The sequence below is a fragment of the Mycteria americana genome, chromosome 1, assembly GCF_035582795.1.
Source record: "Mycteria americana isolate JAX WOST 10 ecotype Jacksonville Zoo and Gardens chromosome 1, USCA_MyAme_1.0, whole genome shotgun sequence".
Lineage (NCBI taxonomy): Eukaryota > Metazoa > Chordata > Aves > Ciconiiformes > Ciconiidae > Mycteria > Mycteria americana.
The window spans coordinates 45,249,957-45,270,808 of record NC_134365.1 but is presented as its reverse complement, the minus strand read 5'-3'; the positions used below and the strand labels follow the sequence as shown (position 1 = coordinate 45,270,808).

Sequence of the window (20,852 nt, the reverse complement as noted above, 5' to 3'; positions counted from 1 at the left end):
AAAATGTTTTGTTTGTTTGTATTCACCTTTGTCTTTGAAAAAAAAAATTCCATATGTTATATAAAAATATTTTTATTTTTTAAGTTTGCGTTCAAAATAACTGGCTAGTATCAAGGCATTTTTTGATCTTTTTCATCTAAGAGTGTGACAAATCTAGAGAATAAAGGCAGTGTGAGAGAGCCTTTTCCTTTCTCCTTACTGAAGATGTTTAAAAGGAAGAGTTAAGGACCAGAGAAAGTGGGCCAAGAGTGTATACCAGAAAAAAACAACAGACAGAAAGTTGTACATATTGGCAACGTTGATTTTATACCATTTATGTGAATGTACAATTCCTTTCTAAAGGATAATCTTATCCATTGTCCATGTCTAACCTACCAGACTGCCAGCCCTTTTCGCCATTCCTAGCTATGGTTGACAGAAACCAGTACTGTGAGCTTTCTCCAAAATTTAATTTTCACTTCCATTCTTCAGCATCTGTATGCTAAGCAACCTACATATTTTTTTAACATCAGCCTCCTAAATCTTGAGTTCATAGGAAAGTTCAGAGAACAAAGAAGCCATTGTTGGAGGCTAAGACATCGCTCAAATCAGTTCACATCATTTGCATTCAAATCAGTTGCCTGGAGACACCAATTTTTGATAACATAGAACCTAACTGTCCTGGTTTGGGGAAATGACGTGCTAGAGATGGGAAGGGAATCGTGTTGCGAGATGTATCATTAAGTTTGCAAAGTGTCATGAGAAACAGAGATTGATGTTCTCTGTAAACCTAAGCATGCACAAGTTTAGCAGACACTTGACTATGTGATTGCATGAATACAGCATTAATGAAACATAGTCTTATGAGGGAAAGGGACTGTCCTCTCTGAGTTAATATAAAGTCCTTGTTTTGCTTCTATAATTAATTTCATTTTATTTTCATGAACATTTTAGGTGTATCAATACATGCATGAAACCATAACTGTTAATGGCTGCCCCGAATTCCGAGCCAGGGCCACTGCAAAGGTAGGATACGTGCAACTGTTTAAATATGTGTTACCAAAGTGACCTAGTAATTGACTGTGCGCGTGTGTGTTTCAGGTATTCGTGTGTACACTGTAAGAAAATTTAGACATCAGTGGCAGCCCAGAGTCTAGAACCAGTGCTACTTCCCAGGTAACAATCATAATGGAAAATTTCAACCTTTATGCTGCTTCTGTAGCTTAAGAAAAGAGAATGATTTTATGGAATTTGATGCTTTTTGAAAAGTTGCTTTGCAAAAGCAAATCTACTGGTTCATTCTGTAGAAGTCTGCCTGCAACAACCGATATTTTAACAGACTATTTTCCCATGCAGCTCATCCAGAGAGGACACAATGATTTGGGAGATAGAAACTAAACAGTCAAAATTCCACTTTTAACTAATGGGAGCTGTAGGTACTGAGCAAGCAGTAAGGAGGAACAGTGACAAAAATGGCCTGATCAAGAGACTCCACAGCCAAATGCAAGCCCATTTTTTCTGATGCATTCCTGTTTTAATAAAATATATTGTCTCTTTGTCCATGTGGACCTGCCTTTCTCATATCGTTAGACCATGACAGCTACATTAATGGTACTACTAAAATAATAATTTTCTCAGGGAATTCACACAACCATGAAAGAACCCATTCTATGTACCAGTATGAAATATGCTCTGTATTTTCATAACATGCACAAAGATAGATGCTTCCAAACAGGGAGATCCACCATGGCTTTCTTTTTCCCATTATCATTTTGTACTCAATACTATCTTCTGGGTGGTATAGCAGATACTATGCAAAACAGGTAAACCTGCAAAAGCCATAAATCTTTTTTAGAGATATTTCTTTATGGTCCCACTCCTGTGAAGTTAGTGACAAAACTCCCTGAAATCCAAATGGAGCTAAGATCTTACCATTGTGTATTTATGTTAAGAGATTTTAATTTAAAGCTGTATCAGAAGATGAAGGTTGGGAGTGTATTACAAAATGATTTCTACAGTATTTTAGAGAAGCAAGCTGTATAGCAGCCAGCAAATAACCTAATATACACTAAATTGCAGTGTATTTTCCTTAATAAATAGAAAATTATTTTCTGTAGGCTGTTCTTCTGATTTTAACCTTCTTCTAATTGAAAGTTAATGGACAATGTAAATTTGTAAGGTTTATGGTTCTGTATAGAGGAATGTGTATATGAAATCCCGATTTGTCTACACTGCAGGTAAACATAGAAATTATTGCTATGTTGTATAGTAAATGGGGAGAAATCCAATTAGTGTTTGCCATTCTCATTTCTTATTCATATAGAACAGCAGGGTTACAGAGCAATGTTTCAATATCGCAATATTTCCTGGTTATTTCTGGGCTGTCTGCATTGCATTCTCCTAGTGCATTCATGTCTGACATAAAATGTATGCATGATGACAAGGTCTGCATGTGCAAAAACATGTAACTGAGAATGATCCATTATGTCACGTCATCCACTAGCTTCTGTTAAGCATAAGCATTATTAGGATGCTCAAAAAACATTAACATAATGCAGAATTGTCCAAGCACTTTGGACTACAAACACACGTTGAAAACGATAAAAGATTTTGTTAATGTTTATTTAATGATTTACTAAGATCTATAAGTAGGAAAATACTTGTCATGAAAAATGAAGTATAAGATGTAATATTTTTCTGGATGTAAGCTTTACAGTTTGTTACGTGGGGGTCTTTTGCTAGAGTAAGATTAACAATCTAGGATTTTTCTAATTGATTTATAAATCCATTGTCTTAAGATTCAATTTTTCAATAAAAGTTTTCATCCAATTATATTATAAAAATTCATATTCCTGTTCCAGGAGTTATTTAGTTTGCAAGATTTCATAAAGATTACAAATTAAACTTTTTAAAATAAGAATATTCTTTTAGGATTTTTTTCTGTGCCCAAAGAATAGAATAAATAATTCCATACCTCTGAAAGCAGAGCAGAGAGTTAACAATTCAGTCCATCCACTTTATTTCAACTAAGAACACAGTAGAGGTCACAGTGTCTTATCCCACAGTAATAAATTTTCTGCCTGTGAAAAGATAAAGAAGAAATGCACTAGTGATCATAAATGTTCACCACCATGCAGTCAGGCTTCCCAGTGCCTACTTCTGGCTCTGCTGCTAACTTTCCGTGTTACCTTTGACAAATCACCTCAACTCTCTATTCCTCTGCTTATTCCTTTATTTCAAAAGTATTGGCATGGAACTTAATATTTTTAAAATGCTTTCAGATAATCAGAAAAAGTCAGAGTAAGATACTGAAATGTTTTCACAGGAGTGAATTCTTCCTGCAAATGAACAACAGAGTGTATATCAGTGTTCTCCCTACATAGCCAAATCACTCGTTTTTTTCTTCCAGGCAACAGTTGCTGCTTTTGCTGCAAGTGAAGGCCATTCACACCCGCGAGTGGTGGAGCTGCCGAAGACTGATGAAGGCCTGGGCTTTAATGTCATGGGAGGAAAGGAACAAAATTCACCTATTTATATTTCTCGCATCATTCCTGGAGGAGTGGCAGAAAGGCACGGAGGGCTCAAACGGGGGGACCAGCTGCTTTCGGTTAATGGAGTGGTATGTGGAAATTTGATAGAGCTTTCATTTTCATCTGGATTTTCATTTTTCACAGCTGTTCTAATATCGTGATTTAAAATGCAGCCGTATGAAACGGAAAGAATTAGCTCTGTGAGAGACCTTCAGTGTGCATTTGTGGTGCAGTGAGGCAAAGCTGCATCGACAACTTTGTGCCACTACAATTTCTGTTGTAGTGGAGGGTGCCTGAAGAGCTTCATTTTAAATCCACACCACATGCTTAATTTACAAGGAAGCTATGTCTTTCTTAATTGATAATTCTGCAAATTCCTTTTGCAGTAAAAGCGTAATAACAGGCTTTGTCATTCTTGCACTTCGTAGCCTCTGAGGCACACAGCACTTTCCAAGCACAGTGATGCCTCAGTGGCACTTGTGCAGCCTTGTGACCTTCAGAGCATTTGAACACATAAAATCAAAAGGAGTTTGGTAAGCACATTTGGTGCTGATTTGCAATGGAAGGTACATTCCAGAGTTCTTCCAGTGACATTCATCCATCTGTGATATCTTTGTCAGAGAAATCAGCTGTACAAACACACACATACAGGGAGCATATATTTTCAGTAAAAAGGTACATTTTTTACACAGTCATTTTTCATGTAAGTCAATACTTCAGGGTGGAGTGTTTTGCAGTAGTTTCACTGTGAATGTCAATATGGAGGTAAAAATAAAAGGGCTCTTGGAATAGAGAGGAAAAGTAAGGCTCTGACTACATGATATGGGTCAAATTCTGCCTTTCATTTTGGTTTTTGTTCTCTTTTACAAGGGAATATAAAGTACTGAAAGGGTAAGCATACTCATTCATATAACCCTACACTTCTCTTAATGAAAACATAATCCTTTTTCATGCAAAACCTCCATCTAAACCTCATATCTAAATACACCAAAGGCACGTAGGAGCGATTCCTGAATCCAGTCATAAATATAAGACTTTCCAACTTAAATTTCCTCTTTGTTGCAGGCCCATAAAGAATGAAAAAAATGCTGTTTTCTACATGCTTTCATGTTGTCATCTGTTTCTCTCAACAATAGCTATTCCCTTTCTCTTGAAACAAAGTTTCAGTGCAAATCTTCAGACGAACTTTTTACCACTGCTTCTATCAACCGTCATGTTCTCAAAAGAGAAATAATAGGTCTGGAAGCTTACTTGCCCCTGTACACAATGAGAAAGAAAAGAGATTAAAAAAAAAGAAAACCCACTGAAAAGGTTATTTAGTCTCAGGGAAAAAGAAATCAGCTGAACATTTAATAAGTAAATTGCCTGAACTTCACTGATTGGAAGTAAATCAAGTAATTTTGTTGTTGTTCAGCAATTCTTTCAATAGGTGAATAAAAAGACAGATAAAAAGCGTTTATATTCACTAATTGATGGATGGTTCTTGAAAAATCCTTTTACTGTCAACAGCGTCTAGGCAAATACTGGGGAGGAAAGTGGTGAACCTTCAGTTGTCAAGATATATTGAATTTGACTGTTGTCACCTCTATTTCATGATTCTCTGTTAAAAAAATTCCTGAATGTGCTCTAGAATATATATTAAGCTAATGTAGCAAAAAAATACAATATAAAATTCCCAATTGCATGTAGGCACATGAGAAGGTTGATTCTGAGATGCAACAGAAATATTTTTCCGTTCAGAGTCTAAACAACAGAATTTGAAGTTTGAATTGCAGTTGCATACTTGAAATAATGCCTGAGCAACTGTTCAGACACCAATCTTGGGCTGAATTAAGCCCATACAATATAATTTGTAAAAAGGCAAAAATTATAGAAGTGGTAATTTGTTTGCAGACAGCTTGAGACAGGAGGAAAAAGGTCTAAATTTAACATTGTTTACTGGGACTAGTTCACTCTGTGCTTCTCTCAATTTAGCTGGAGAAAAGCAAATAATATACAGTATGTACAATACAACAGACGGCTCAGCAGTGGAACATGAAATGAAAATGAAATATCTGTAACTTGTTTGTGCTCAGAAGTTGGTGGTTATCCAACTTTATAATTATCAACATAAAATTAGAGCTGTGTGTTCAGAATCCAGATTTGTTATCCCAGCATGACTGGGATAACTGTTCCTTGAGCTGTTTCACCGGATGTTAAAAAAAGTGTTTTCTCATTATGCTGGGGATTTTGTTACATACTTTTGTCCCACACCCCCTAAAAGAAAGGAAATTGAAAGCAGTAAGCCCTGCAGATGGCTCAGCAAAGGCACTTGCTGGTGGCTGTTCATATCTGGCAAAGATTCTGCATTTGTCAGATACCTGGTGTGAGTCAGATACAGAAAGGGATACAAAATAGGTTTATAATGGCTAATTTCTCACCCAAGCATTTGCTTACAGATATCTAATAGAAATATTCTTCTCAGTTTCTCAGCTTGTGTGGTAACAATCAGATTCTCTTTTTTGTCTGCAAGAGAGTGGGATTTTTTCTCTTATATTTTTGACAAGTCTGTGAGCCTGCATACAGTAGTGGTTGGTGTTTCCCCACACCATATCTGCAGTTCTTTCAGCTGTTCTTGTCTCTACCATATTTTGCATCCCTTTTTCTGATGCAATCTGCCAATGCAATAAGGGAAATACAGACATAAGTATATATAAATATATGTAATAAAAAATTACTTATTAAATAAAGATATACATTCTGAAACAAATTTGTTAAATCCCATGTTTGGTGAGCGGTTCTAAAGTAACATGAGTGTCGGATCCTCGCAGTGTCCCCAACCAATGTAAACCAGTCAGCAAAATCCCTTGTACAGGCATGACCAATACCAGCAGGAGTCCTTCGCCAGCACAGCCTCAGAGGTTTGCAGAGGCGGAAGAATTCAAACAGCAAAACAACTTCTTTTGCTGGTATAAGCTCTTTTCCCTACTCCAAGGGGCTCTGCTGTGTAAGTCGTGCAGCTACCGCTATGCAGGTGAAGCATTTGTAATGCCTTGGAAATATGAGTGCAAGCAGCAGTGAAGACGTTAAGAGCAAGTACAGCAATCATATTAATAGCAGCTGAAAACTGTAGTTGGTAAGACCTGAGTTAGGTATGTTTGGAGAGTAGGATTCGTATTTGGCAGCACTATCTTTTACTTTGCCTTTGTTATTTTCCCCTCTTTGGTTATGGTTCAGAGCTTTAGGCTTAATTCTGTATCATTACTATTCAAGTCAATGGGAGTTTTCCATTGACCTGGATAGCAACAAAGTCAAACCCATCGTTTCTAATTAGAAAATACTGGCTGTAAACTGGAAGAACAAGGACAGAGGCAAATGGGAAAGAAAACAGGCAATCATGAATTAAGTAGAGTTTACTAAGTTGTATGAAGTATTAAAGTACACCATCTTGTTGTTCCCCTACGGAACAGATACAATCACAATTGCTTATTGATGTCTGTTAGAACCATCCAACTCTTTGAAAGCAAATGAATATTTTAGCTACTTCATGTAGCTTGGGAGCTTACAATTCTTGTTCATAGCCTTTTCTAAGTTCATACTGTTCCACAGCAAAACTGATCACGACAACACTGAGTACACTGTCGTTTCCTCTGAATGTCCATGCCACATCATACTGACCACGATTCACAAGCAAAAAATGAAATCAAAAACAATGCCAAATTTTACACAGTTCCTCTTAAGGTGAGAACTGTGTTTACAAAAGCCAGTATCAAAGCCAGTCACAAAACAATGAGTTATAAAAGATAGCTAGTTACAGTATGTGTTAGTTATGATTGCCTCTTCTAACATCCCTACATTATGGGGTAGGGAACGTGGGGAAGAGGCTTTAATTTGTATCTGTGACTTGTTCATTAAAGCTATTTCACAAAACACGCTGTGCATCTATAGCTTTTTATTTTAGCTCTCTTTGGAGCATTAGATACATTCACTGTTTCTAATGCAACAACAATTTACTCTTTTTCAAATATTTGTAAGGAAACTTTTTTCTCCAAATTACATTTGGGTAGCAGTGCTTGTTCAGCAGATTTATCCCAATCACAATTTCTAATAAATCTGGTCATCACAGATCGTGAACTTCCTTGAAGATCTTTGAATAGGAGACCTACTGGAGGAATTTCATGAACATACAGTTCAAAACATGAAGTCATTTATTTCAACAATCAAATGTCTATTTACTTCAAGGTTTTCTCTGTTTCTGGTAATCATTTCAGTACCTGAAATGACATTCGTTATTTCTCTAAGTTGCATTAATATTTTCAAAGCATCTTAACATTTCTGTAGAAACTCCTCAGTCCAGTCAGTTGACCCATACATGAAATAATTATTTGAATTAATATGTTGAAGGATATTTAACAGGAGAAGAAAGATAAATCGCAAAGCGATAAGCTTGAATTGTGTTATTTGTATTATTTATGTAGAAGTGTATTGTGTCTGCTTTTTGAAACTTTAAAATCATTATTTCTCACTCATAGTGTGCCACAGCAGAAGTAATTCTTATTCACTGTTCTTGCATAATGCTACTCAGTCAAATAGGAGAGATGAAAATAGAAAGAATTTTCTTCTGACAGTTGCTATAACGATGCTAAGTTATTCTTTTAGCATGAATTGAACTTCAAATATTTTGAATGCTGCTGCTTCTCTTTGGAGGCCTATGGGTATACTTTCATTTTAAATAGCATGGTATACATGAGAGTTTTAAAACACAGCATGTAGTAAAACTTTGATTTATTTTACGTGGGAAGAAAATGACTTATTTTTTAAATGGCCTAAAATCCATGTGAAGATCTCAGTTGTGCAGTCTTTTTTTTTCTGTGCAGCGATACTTTTGTTTGTTGGAATATATCCTACAACACACATGAGCAATCATACACCATTAGAAAATGTCTCCCTTTCTCGTAAGGCGTGGAACAATCCACATGCCTGAAAAGCACCCCAGTCAGTCCACTTAATGATAGAAATTAAACACTCTTTTCACAGCTGAGTCACCTCCCCCTTTTGGAAATTTACTGTTTCAAACAATGTTAGCACAGAAATCAGAGCTTGAGCCCCTCTGGGAATACTTCTGATTTCACAGCAGATATCATCTTACTGTAAACCATTTTCCAGAAAGGGAGGGAAAATATATATTCCTTCAGCAAGTATTTGCAATGTTTCAGTTGTTAGTGTTTGATTGTTTACAACTAACTGGATAAAGGTTCGTTTATTTCCAATAGAGAGCCCATATCACATAAACGTTAAACGTGTGAGCAGTGCCATTGACGAAGAGGCGGCTTGTCCCGGGGAGCAGCAGGCACGCTCCTGCGCCTGCAGCTCAGCCCCTGCTTAATCACCACACGTCATTCCCTGCGGGATCCAAACAGGGCCAGGGTGTAAAAGAAAGGAATTGCGATTTCAAACTTATAATTTCTTCATTTCTTACCACCGTTTATTTGTTTTTGTACCTTGCAAACAGACTGTTTGGGTTTTTACTGCAGGGTTTGGGGTTTTTTTAACACTATTTTTGTTTGCATAAAGCTTGTTGAGTATTTCCCCTCCTTTTCACACAGATCAGAAATTAGGTTTGTAATGCAACCTAAAACAGATTTGGGTTATTTAAAGTCTGAAAATGAATACATTCCCAGCAGTGCGTAAATCTTACTTAACACTTTCCCTTAATGGTCCCTTGACAAATGTAAGGTGTGGAAACTTCCTAAAACCCCAACAGCCTTTCCGTATGAAAAAGGACAGAGCTCTAGATCAAAGCAACATTTTTGTTATTAAATCTGTTTTCCCTGCTCCCAGAGCGTGGAAGGAGAACACCACGAGAAGGCGGTGGAGCTGCTGAAGGCGGCTAAGGACAGTGTCAAGCTGGTGGTACGCTACACTCCCAAGGTGCTCGAGGAGATGGAGGCTCGCTTCGAAAAACTGCGAACAGCCCGGCGCCGGCAACAGCAGCAATTGCTCATTCAGCAGCAGCAACAGCAGCAAACTACACAGCAAAACCATATGTCGTAGGTGAGAGGATTCAGTGGTCTTCCCTAAAGCCCACTGATGGCACCCTTCCTGGGCCAGCAGCTCCCGGGGTCCAGGGGTCCCTCAGGGCAGGGCCTGGCACTGGGGCCTGTCCAAGCCCCAACCCTGGCAACCCCAGCCCTGGGTATCGGGCACCTCCCTGGGGGTGGCAACTGGCTGAGGCCACGCTGGGCCTGGCTTAGTGGGGCCCTTGGCCAGGCAGGGCAGGGCTGTAGGGAGCTGGAGACCAACCCTGCTGTGGTATCACTGGGGTGGGGGCTGACGGCCCTGGGGGGCTGACATGGGGTCCTGGGCTGTGGGTGGGTGGTGGGAGCCCTGGGGGGCTGACATGGGGTCCTGGGCTGTGGGTGGGTGGTGGGAGCCCTGGGGGGCTGACCTGGGGTCCTGGGCCGGGGACAGGGTGGGGGGGGGGGCCCAGGGAGGGGTCAGAGACAGTCAGGGCTGGCAGTGGCCTCAGGGCCCCAGCAAACATGTACTGCAGGGAGGATGATCAGAGCTCATGCTTTGGGACATTGCCACATGGTCTGTCCCAGTAAAAATGCATTTTGAAAATAGGTGGAAGTCCCTAACAAATTCTGGAGCCAATTTCCAGCTAATAACCCCAAGATCAATAGCCACCACGCAGCTCTGACTTACCTGCAAGCAAGACTGCATGAGAAGTCTGTAGTTCCTGGGAACGTTTTTTTAATTAAAAAACAGAGCATTTGTGACAAGGAAAAATATGCTGCCAGATTTAGACACAGTTTAATGTATTTTCAAATAGTCTGTTACCACTCTGCAACAGAGCATTGAGAGTTGCTGCTGGTACGTGAAGAAAAGCCTTCCTAGTCCCTTCCCTGCTACAGGGAACCCAAACTTCACTCTGTGGTTCCTCTGCGGGGAACCCACAAGCACTTACTTCTCATCTCCAGTTTGATAGGAAGTATTTCATTCACTCTTGACTGACATTCAATATTACAGTAGCTTCCAGGAGGCTTGCAAGTTTCCTGGTGTAGTCAAAACACATGGCATGTGAGGTACAGAGATTCTCCATATGCGCAGTTTTTCTGAAATCGGTGAGAGTTGGTGACATGAATACATTTATGCGTGCTCCATTTGCCCAAATGAAATCAAGTAGGAAGCATGTCGCAATGACTTACATCCCAAACCTACACATCTCATACCAGGTGTTCCCAGAACAGGATGTTTGTAGCAGTAAGAGTCTACAAGTGACTCAAAGTCCCCAAATGGTCAGAAACTGAAGCTCCCAGTGATGGTTTCATCGTTATTAATGTTGACACTGACCTCTGTTGATACTTAGGGGAAAAAAACCCACCTTGTAGAACCCCCTGTTCTGTGACCACCAGAATTCCAGCTTTGTTGATGCAAACAAAGGATCCAAGTGGGATTTGAATCCCACCTCAGGGCCTCAACTCAGGCAGGAGGTATGAACAGTAGTATTTCATGAAGTAAGTTTTGGGTTTCTGTGTAAAATCGGTCCACTGCAAGAGACGAACATACAAATGGCACAGTCTCACAGGAAGTTTTTCATTTTTTTAGTTACCTAAATCTTTTCATTAGCAAGTAAGGTATTTTTACTCATTTGAAATTTTTCTTTAAACTGAAAGGGAAGAAGGGCAGGCAGAAACAGCCAGCAACTTTATTCCTCCATTCTTTGTGCTTGCTCTAAGAAATGTGTTTCTTTAATTCTAGGTTATTCTCAAGGAAAAAAAAGCCTCGATCAAGAGTTCACTAATCAAGCAACCAGAGCTGTACTTCAGTATTCCAGCAAAAGGAAACAACTACAGGAACACAAAACAGAATTCATCTGGAGAATGTGCAGTATGAGAATAATGTAGTTAAGACAGCCATAGGGAGGGTACCTTCATGATAAGGCTTTTCAGCACACGGCAGTCACAGATACAAAGTACTTCTATTCCTAATGAGAACAGCATGATAGGTAAACCCTATGAAACAGAGAAGTCCAGGGCTTCCAAATAATTCTGTTTGATCTAATCTTGCACTCCTTACTCTGACAAATTGGCCCATTGGCTTCCCTAGCCACTGAAAGTTTTGTTTTAAGGAGATCACGATTGGCTGCTTTTGGGGACAGAGTCTTTCTCTACAGTTATCTCCAGAAATGAACAACTACATCAGTTCAAAATTTTGCCACAGACATCAAGCTCATACATCATGCTTCATAGCCACTTTGTACTATATATTGTAGAGCTGTTTTAACCTAACTTCCTGTTTATAATTTTCAATTTTCCCTCTGGAAATAGCAATTTACTATATTTATAAAGTATTCCATTTGTAGAAGCAATTGGCTTTTTACTCTTGGTGTTTCCATATATTTTATTATGCATCAACAGAGTGAGAAAGTTTTAGGTCAATTTTAATTTTATTAGTAGTAAAGTTAGGGAATCCTAGAACTGTATTTTTAAACGTAGGTATTGCTTGTATCTATTATAGTTACTATTCAGAAATCTATAACTGGATATATTATATATTTATTCCATAAAATATATATTGTCTGAATGTACCTGTTAGAGAAGTAGGGTCTTTGCTTAGCATGTATTGCAAATGTAGTAAGCTAATGTTAGCAAAAGACCAAGCTTTGTTTGGCAGATATTACTGTGACAGCATAATCTCAGCTTTTCTTTATTCTTTATTTATTTTCCAGTCTAATGTTAATATATTTTAGAGAGGAGGAAGTGTAAGTTGTTTCTTTTAAGACTTGCACATTATGGTTTAAATCAATTTGAAGTTAGAGTTCTGACTTTTTTTTTTTTTTAATCAAACCAAATCGGAACATTGTAACAAAATATATAACTAAGTTCTTAAGTTTACATGTCTGCTTTTCCAAAGAAAATAATCGAAGCTGGAAGGCTATAAATGTCGTCTACTTTCAAGAACGTAAGAAAATGAAACCCTCAGATTCTAAAATATAATCATTTTCAGCATGCCTTCTATGCTTCATTAGAAAAGACTGGGGGAGAAAAGGGGCGTAGGGGAGAACCCTACAGTTCTTGCATGTTGAAAACTCCAGCTGATGTCAGTGAAAGTTTAGTAACGCGAGGAATGTAGAAATGGTCTGAACCAGCGTTCTGGTTGTGAACTTGGAACAAAGTCAGAAACAATTAATATTTTGAAGGATCTATTCTCAAACAGAGAGAGGCAAAGCAAAACAGGGGAAAATGGCATTATTGTAGCATATGTTAGAAACCAAATGCAGGCTAGCCAACAGTCGTGACAGTGTTTGATTAGTGTAAGTAGCCATTGAAAGGAAATTACTGTATTTTTAAAACCAAACAGCATGAATTCATCCAGAGAAGCGTCATTTTATACAGAGAAGTAATTCTATCCAGTGGTCGTTGCTGACAATATCAATTAAGACAGTGGAGTTTGAGAACTACCAGAAGTAAAGATGAAATATATTGTATTGTGTTCTGCACGGTGTCTTTTTATACTTAATAAAATTGTACGTACCTATTTTAAAACTGTATTCTCAAACAGACACTGCTATTAATATTGATGGTATATAAATTGTTATTATGACTGCGTATAACTGTTCTGTATCCATCAGTATGATTTGAATTACACAGACACCTGCATTTTCAGAGACCAAGTATTCAGATTTAGTCAGCCCACTGTACTGCATTTTTCCAAACCGCTTCTCCACTTCCTCCCCTCCTCTTCCTCAAAAAATTTAGGTTTGATGGAGTGGAATGTGCTGATTAATGATTTTCAATAATAGAATGTCATTCATATAGAGAAGCATATCAAATTCATTTTCATATATTATTATTCAATAAATTATTTATACACACTAAAATTAACATCCTAGTCTTTGCCAAGATTTAACAATAAGATGAAAGAAAAATAAGTAAAATACAACTGTCAATGAATTTGAAGTGGAAGCAGGAAGAAATAACTTTAGGGTCACTTTTCATGCCCCTTACTGATCAATAAAACACGCAGCCACTTAATGACAGAATAATCTGTGTCCCTAAACCTATCAGCTGCATTTAGTTCTAGACAGTCTTTTCATTTGTGATTTAAACGTCCTTGGTCCTGGTGCAGTAAGGCACTTCCACACGTTCATTGTTGAATTAGGACCTAGAAGAAGTGCAGCGAGAAGAACACTTTCCACATGCAGGTCTGCAGGTACTTGTGCATAGTCTTTTAACTGATTAGTCTCCTGGCATTTGCTGTTTCACTAAACTGAATTGATATTCCTTCAGTCAGCTTCGTGAGTTTTATTGCTCACATTTACGCGTGGGGCTCCCTCATATTTCTCTGCGCTGGCAACAAACTGAGGTAGGAGATCCAACAAGTCTTTTCTGTCTCTTTATTACAATAACCAAAGGGGCGCCATGTGATTTTTACAAGCTCTTGCATCATGTTCACTTACGCCAAAGATCCATATGTAAGATCTAATAATAATAATAGACATTCAGGGTTGGCAACATTTACTTACTGAAGTTGATGAATCTGCTGTGCTAGCTGTAGTTTTTCTGTTTGTGACATCTGATCCAACTGGCACTTTACAGGGGATTGAAGGATTTCATAGCCCTTGATAAAGCAAAAAGCTCACCAGGTTGCATTTTCCTCTTTCCCTTCTACAGTGACAAATCATGGACGAAAGGTCAATGAATGCCCATGAGTGGAAGAAATTACATAAAAATCTACCTGCAGTTCCCTGGTGAATAATACTGCAGACCTCTTAGTCCTATACATTGTACCTTTTGTATGTATTTATCACAGCCAAGCTTCCAGTCTGACTTGGGAACCTTTGGGAACTCTTGAGAAGGCACAAAATTATATGCCACATTTGCAGGAGAAGAAACTGTTCATTCATCTACTAACTTCAGGGATTTTAGAGTTCTAAATGAAATTAAGATCTCATGAGCAAACAATGTTCCTAGAATTAAAAAAACGCTAAACAAGAAGGGTGGCTTTGCCTGTGTTTGAAATAATACAGGATTTCAAGCATAATTTCAGATTTTAAAATAGTTATTATGTTCATAGAAGTTGTATTTTATTACAGGATGAGAGACTGTTTCAGAAAGTAGCAATTCTTTCTGAATCTTTCTGGAAATGGGATAAGAAAAGAAAACTGACCAAACAATCTCCTAATGCAGAACGATGTCTAGAAGGGCTGAGGGGATCCTTCTGTATATCAGCAGAGGATTATCAGCTAGAAGTCGTACTGTCCCTGGATAAGCATTAGTGAGACCATTTCCGTATCCAGCATTCAATAAAACAAAACAAGTTTCAAACCCAGAGAGTATTCTGGGACAATTTGCAAGAATGTGCCACCTGCTGCGATACATGTCTGATGAGAAATACAGCCCGTTATGCTTGTCCATGAGAAGGTCAGGACGAATTAGGGATGTGTTCCAACAGTCTTGCAAGCAGACCCAAGCTCACCCTGCTTCTCCATGAAGCAAATTCAGTCTTGTGCTCTGAACCAGCAAAAAGATTTAGATATATGTTTGATGGATTCATTGCCTCTACCTTCAGCTGTCTAAAAGCAAGCTGCGGAGCTTACGCTGATTGTTTCCATGGGCAACAGAGAGTTAGAGGCATCCCTCAAATGATTCATTCCACCTGTCTCTGACATCTATCTTAAAACAGGATAAGGCATCCCGTAAAAGGATTTATAAGCAGAGCCACTGACTAAACAGCCTAAATTACAAGCTTGAAGTAAGTAATGTCTTTTGGGTTTTTTTGCTGCTTCACTCATACCCAGCTTCCTAATAAATAAATAAATATCCAGCCACCAGCGTTCGAATTCCCTATCTAAAACCTCTACACGCATAGCTCAGATGACCAATAGGCCTTACACGTGATTTGTTTTGTAAGGAGTTTCTTGTTGCTACAGATGTCTGTTCTGAAACATTCTAAGAAATTTAAGAGCTCAGCGCAGGTATCATTAGCAAAATGCTTTGGTTGTGGTATATACAAGGCCAGACTACAACAAGCTTCAGTCTGTGAATGCTAATAGAAGAAGCCTGGGCTGCCAGCTGTAACACTGGGCTAGCGTGTGTGCATTTTACAATACCTGCAGCCAAAAAGATGAACAATTGCTTCTGATTTTTGGTTACAAACAGAGATGCACAAAAAGGAAAGCCATGAAACTTCTAACGTAGGAATTTGTGATACCAAGAGTCATAGCAAAACTTGACCAGTTCTGAAATCTAGAAGCCTGCAGCTATCTAGGATTAAGTAAAAGCATTACAAAAGCAGATGTCTATAAGGAGCAGCCAAAATCCAAGCGAAAAAAATCCCATAGGGATTTAATCTCCCATCTGCTTTTAATTTACTTTCTTATAGTTAGTTTCACTCTTATCAACTCATCCGACCAAAAGGGAAGCATATGATTCAGCAATTGCACTTACTTTTATCAAACCCATAAAGAGCTGATAGGGTAGATGAATACCTCTTCCCTTCCTTCCTCTCTCTGAGGCTTGGATGAAGCTGGGTTCTGTCTGCAAAAAGGTGACACCCAAACACATCCCAGTGCTACAGAGAGTTTCTTCATTAGTCATATTAAAGTTCCTCCCCACCAGCAATTCTCAGTGTGTTTCCTCAAAGTGGGCGTGTTTTATAGACCCACAAATTCGTGTTTATTTCGATGTTAAACCTCAAGCTTGCCCAACATTTTCATTTTGATGTCCCAAACCAGACCAACTATTGCACTTGTAATAATCCAGCTGGGAGCCTGGGATTAGCTTGTAAACTGGTCCAATTAAAAACTGTATCCCAGGAGTCACCTCTCTAGCATTTCTGTTGAAATGAAAGAAATGTAGAAGACAAACACAAAGTATAACTTCTGAAGTACAGAAGGTCACCAGTGCAGTGCTACAGAAAGGGGAAAATATGGTTTTTCTCACGTGTGTGAAAACTTCTCCGGGAAAATAGAATATTATTTTTCTCTAAACAAGTTACTTTTCTATGTTGGGAGGACAAAGCCACTTCTCTAGTAGCACGTTTTGGTAAGAATAAGGCAAGATGCCTAGCTAAAATGAGAAACAGCGTGGGAAGAATCCTGGGTATGTTAAGGTAGCCATGAACAATTTGGTGGGTAAGGGTGGGTCCACCTCAGATGAGAGTAGCTCAGAGATACTTGTCCCACTGATCTCTCTTCTATCCCAAGTCTACTTGTATCTAATCCCCCCACTTTTTTGCCCCCCCCCCCCCCAATTCCCTTTGACTAGAGCCCAAGTATCACCACAAAGCTATTCCAACTCTCCCACTGCAGTATTCCCCTCCCCTTCTTTCATGAGAGTTTTCTCTTGGCTGAGCAGTGACACTTCTTGACCATATGCAATCTCCTCAGCCAGCTGTGGCACTTAGGCTTTGCCCAGTCTACCTCCTGGAGTGCTCCGCTACTTCGTCTGCATTCCCTATCCATTAGCTGCCCTCTCATGGCCACCATAGTCAGCTGTCTTGCTTCCCCCACACAAAATAATTTGACCACCCGTGAAATACAGAGGAAAAAATTGCGTTGAGGGGGTAGAAAAATGGCAGATAAACCTTGAAAAAAAATTTTGTCAGGGTATACTGAGAATGTCCCCTCTTTCCTGAGTCAGCTCCTTTTCAGCAGGTGATGATTTTCATCTTCATTTAGTTCCCTGCTGACAAAGCACTATATGCGATGACACTGATTGCGGAACAGTCATACAGTCTCCTCTGGCTGAAACAACAGCTCCTCGCCTGGAACCGATGGACACCTAGAGCTGCTTGAAGGCACTGCACAGTGAATTCACACACGCGCCGTAGGTCAGAGTTACTGTGCGCACGCTGACCGTGTGAGTTGTACAGGTGAAGAAGATTCAGCATGTCTGGCACGCAGACCCATGTCTGTCTGGGATTTTGGAGATGGAAACGTGGATCCAACCCCTGGCAATATCCTAACATAGAGTTAGAGCCTTCAGCCATCCAGTCTGGAAATGTTTGTGTTATAAAAAGACACCCAGGAACCAATGCTTCATTTGTTTCAAAATTCTATTTCAAAGTAAGTTTTCAACAATAAGCAATGAGAAACTAAGAACCTTTCTTAAACTCTTAAGGACCAAACATGCAGAGGACTATTAATTTCTCTACTAACTTCATGCTTCAGGTGCAGAACTTAGGCTAACACCACCTTTCAAGCCTCGGTTTTGTGCATGTCTGTGCTTATCTTGTCTGTAGTGTTGACAGAAAGAAGTTAGACTATTTATCATTGGGTCTTAGTACCCGTAAAGGAAAACATAAACTTGACTGCTTACAGGAAGGGCACTTAAGCAACAATTAACTCGGACTAAAATGCAGGTGCCGACTAGGTCTTTTGTAGCAATATTTGTCTCCACTGTTTTGTATTGCACCGAATATACAATTTCAATCACTTGTTCTAAAACATGTTAGATTAGTTTCCTCTGTATACATAGCAAGTTTACGGCTCCGATGAACAAATATATTTATCCGTCCTTACCTGCATTTGAGTATGTTCAGCTGGTCAGTGGCACTGCACAGCTCTCCGTCGAATAAATAAACTAAGGGAGACGCCTAGTGTAAAACTATGTTCACAGCATCCTTAGCTGCTCATTCCAGTACCATCGCTGCGGAGTTCTTTTTCTACTAGCGTTAAAAAGCAGACACGCGGAGATGGCCGCAACATTCATTCAGCATATTTCCACACATTTCACTGTGAACAGACAGTTCAAAAAAGGCTCCGTTTCCCATGAGCAATAATGCCGCATGCGTGAATACTCTGTGTGCTAAAATGGCGAATAGCAATAGGATAACAGCAATAAAAGCAATATTCTTAGTTGGGTAAGAATTCTATGGTTAATGTAAATATTGCTTAATATGATTAGTGGCCTGCACACAGTCAGGGTCTGGTCATACTACACCCACTGTTGCTGCTGCTGAAGATTATACATGTGCTGACGAAAAAATTACACAAAGCACCATCAGGCAAGTGTATCACCCTCACTGAAGTAAATGAAACATGAAGCACATGTCTTTGTGCCTTGCTGAAGGGAGCCATGTGAACCAGGTGCAGTAACAATTTGGTGCAAGTCATGAATCTCACACTGCAGCAGCTGCTCTGCGTTCAGGGCAGAACTTGCCAAAGACAGTCATCAAACTGGGTTTCCTTTGTAGCTGTGATTTTCTCCAAGATGCTAACAGTCTGTACCACTGCCTGGCACTACCTTCCTCAGAGTAGCACCCAAATATAGTCCCAGGTCATTAGATCCGGGTGTATCTATGGACTAGCTGTAGAGGCATTTTATTTCTCCCCTTCTAGACACTATATAATTTTCCTCTTTCTCCCCAGACTTTAGCCAAGGTTTTGATATTTAGCTTAAGTATGCAGGTATTTGAAAGTTTTCCTTTTTTTCAGTAGGGAAAACAAACTCAGACCTACAGTTTGTACACCACAGCTTATCTTCTCCGGCAGCTTCCTCTCCAAAAGACCTGGGAGAAGGCAATACCCAAGAAGCACCAGCTTGACAAATACAGGAAGCCTCAGAAAACTGGCACCAGTGTTTGAAAGAGAAAAGGACGTCGCCAGAGGAAGGCAGCCAGGATGATAAAACAGTCCTACCTTTGGCAAGCTCCAGTCGTAAAGTCCAGGCACCGACAGCCTTCACGGTTTTTTCCATGAAATGTAAGGTGCAAAGACAGCACCTGGGAGGGAGGCAAGGGCCAGATCTCCTGTTTGGTCTTCGTGTTCTGAGTACGGGGCTTAACAGCAGCCCAAATTCTCCAGTTCTGTTAGAAAGCCACTTACTCTGATAAGGGTTACAACCCTGAACAAAGAGGGGTAAAACAAGACCTACGCTCATCCTGGAATTGGCCAGTGCAACTACGTTACTGTTTCCCAAATTTAAAGTCAAAGACTTTAAGGCTAAGTAAGGCCAAAAATATATTTTGACAAAATGTGTGTTGATTGCTTGAAAGCTTCAAATAATAATCTCCTGACATCTGTAAACAAGTCTTCTACTGAGGCTGGTGCAGCTGAGACTGGTTTCTTCCCTGCATCCCTGGCTAAATCTAGGATGATTAGCTTAAATCTGAATGGAGCAAGGATGTGAGAAATTGGCTCTAATGGAACTGCAAGTGATTTTCATGAGACACTGAAGAGTTTCCAGCCAGATTCTTTGCTGAACTAATGAACCCTTGGCAGCTATCTGCATAACAATTAGTACACCTCCAAAGCATGATTTAGAAGCAGTCATCTTGCCTTTGGTAAATTATTTAGCTCAGCTGCTCAGGAGTAATACTGATCTGGCTTACTAAGGAGATGAGTGCAATCTTAAAGCAAATTTGTTCTGCAAGCCAAGAGTGGAAGAATGACGATCTTCAAAGCTGGAGGAAAAAATAGGAGGAAAAAAAAGAATACTTCCAAATGTCAAATCAGATGAAGATTTGACAGATTTCTCTGACTGTAAAAGTAACTGGTGAAGTGGCTGAAGTGACTCAGAGTCAGTCAGAACACCTGACATTATTTTTTTCAGAGGCCAGTGTCAGTGAAGGTGTGATTAATTGCAGCTAACATCTCTCTAAAATAGAGGTTTCTGGTCTAAGCCAAGCATTAGTCTTTGCGGTTAATGGAGCGAACAATTATCTCCAAGGGGTGATTCACCTCATCTGTGTAACAGTTACTGACACAATATAATACTATTTTTTTCCAGTGAAGACAGTGAAAGAATTTTCTAATCCCCCTCCTCCATCCCTCTCCCCTCTGCATTGCCAGTCTTTATTCCCACCCCAGCTTTAACAGGTTTCTGCTTCATCCATTGAAGCCGCATAAAACCTTTCTCTCGCCTTCCCCAGTGAAAGTACTGTGGTTTCTTGGTTTGTCTGAAGGAACATCCTATTCCCAACTTGCCACTGAAGAAAATATATTGGGTAATTATATCTCACCCATCTCAAAATATTGTTAATGGGAAATGCCTCTTTTTCTTCATTCACTACAGAGGGAACATAGATGAATAGATCAGATAGGAAGCCTAAATTTTATATGCTACATAATGCAGCAATCTAGCTGACGAGCATGAAAACATTTACCACTGGGACAGTATCTAGCAAAGATTAGTGCACAGAAGCAAGTACCAAGCAAACCGACTGTATGAAGTGAATGGGCAATAACTGAGACAAAGAACTATGTCTGCACGTTGTCTGTAGCATACAGACGGTATTGAATCAACAACTGCTAGGGTGTAATTCTAGGAAATTGCACGCTACCTGGCTATAAAACCATCTGGTGATATGTATTTTGTTGGTTTCAAGAGAACAGAACATTACAGATCAGAGGGA

The 20,852-nt window shown here is 39.4% G+C and overlaps 1 protein-coding gene across 1 annotated transcript in view; it reads left to right on the top strand.

Moving 5' to 3' along the window:
* The window catches only part of LIN7A (lin-7 cell polarity scaffold A), a 50,241-nt gene extending 35,934 nt beyond the window's left edge, over positions 1-14,307 (top strand). Inside the window, exons 3-6 of the mRNA XM_075496293.1 lie at positions 934-1,005; positions 3,389-3,598; positions 9,330-9,542; positions 11,253-14,307. Of these exons, the coding sequence (XP_075352408.1) occupies positions 934-1,005; positions 3,389-3,598; positions 9,330-9,542 (495 nt within the window). The 3' untranslated portion in view covers positions 11,253-14,307. The remainder of the gene's footprint in view (positions 1-933; positions 1,006-3,388; positions 3,599-9,329; positions 9,543-11,252) is intronic.
* The last annotated feature ends 6,545 nt before the right edge of the window (positions 14,308-20,852 follow it).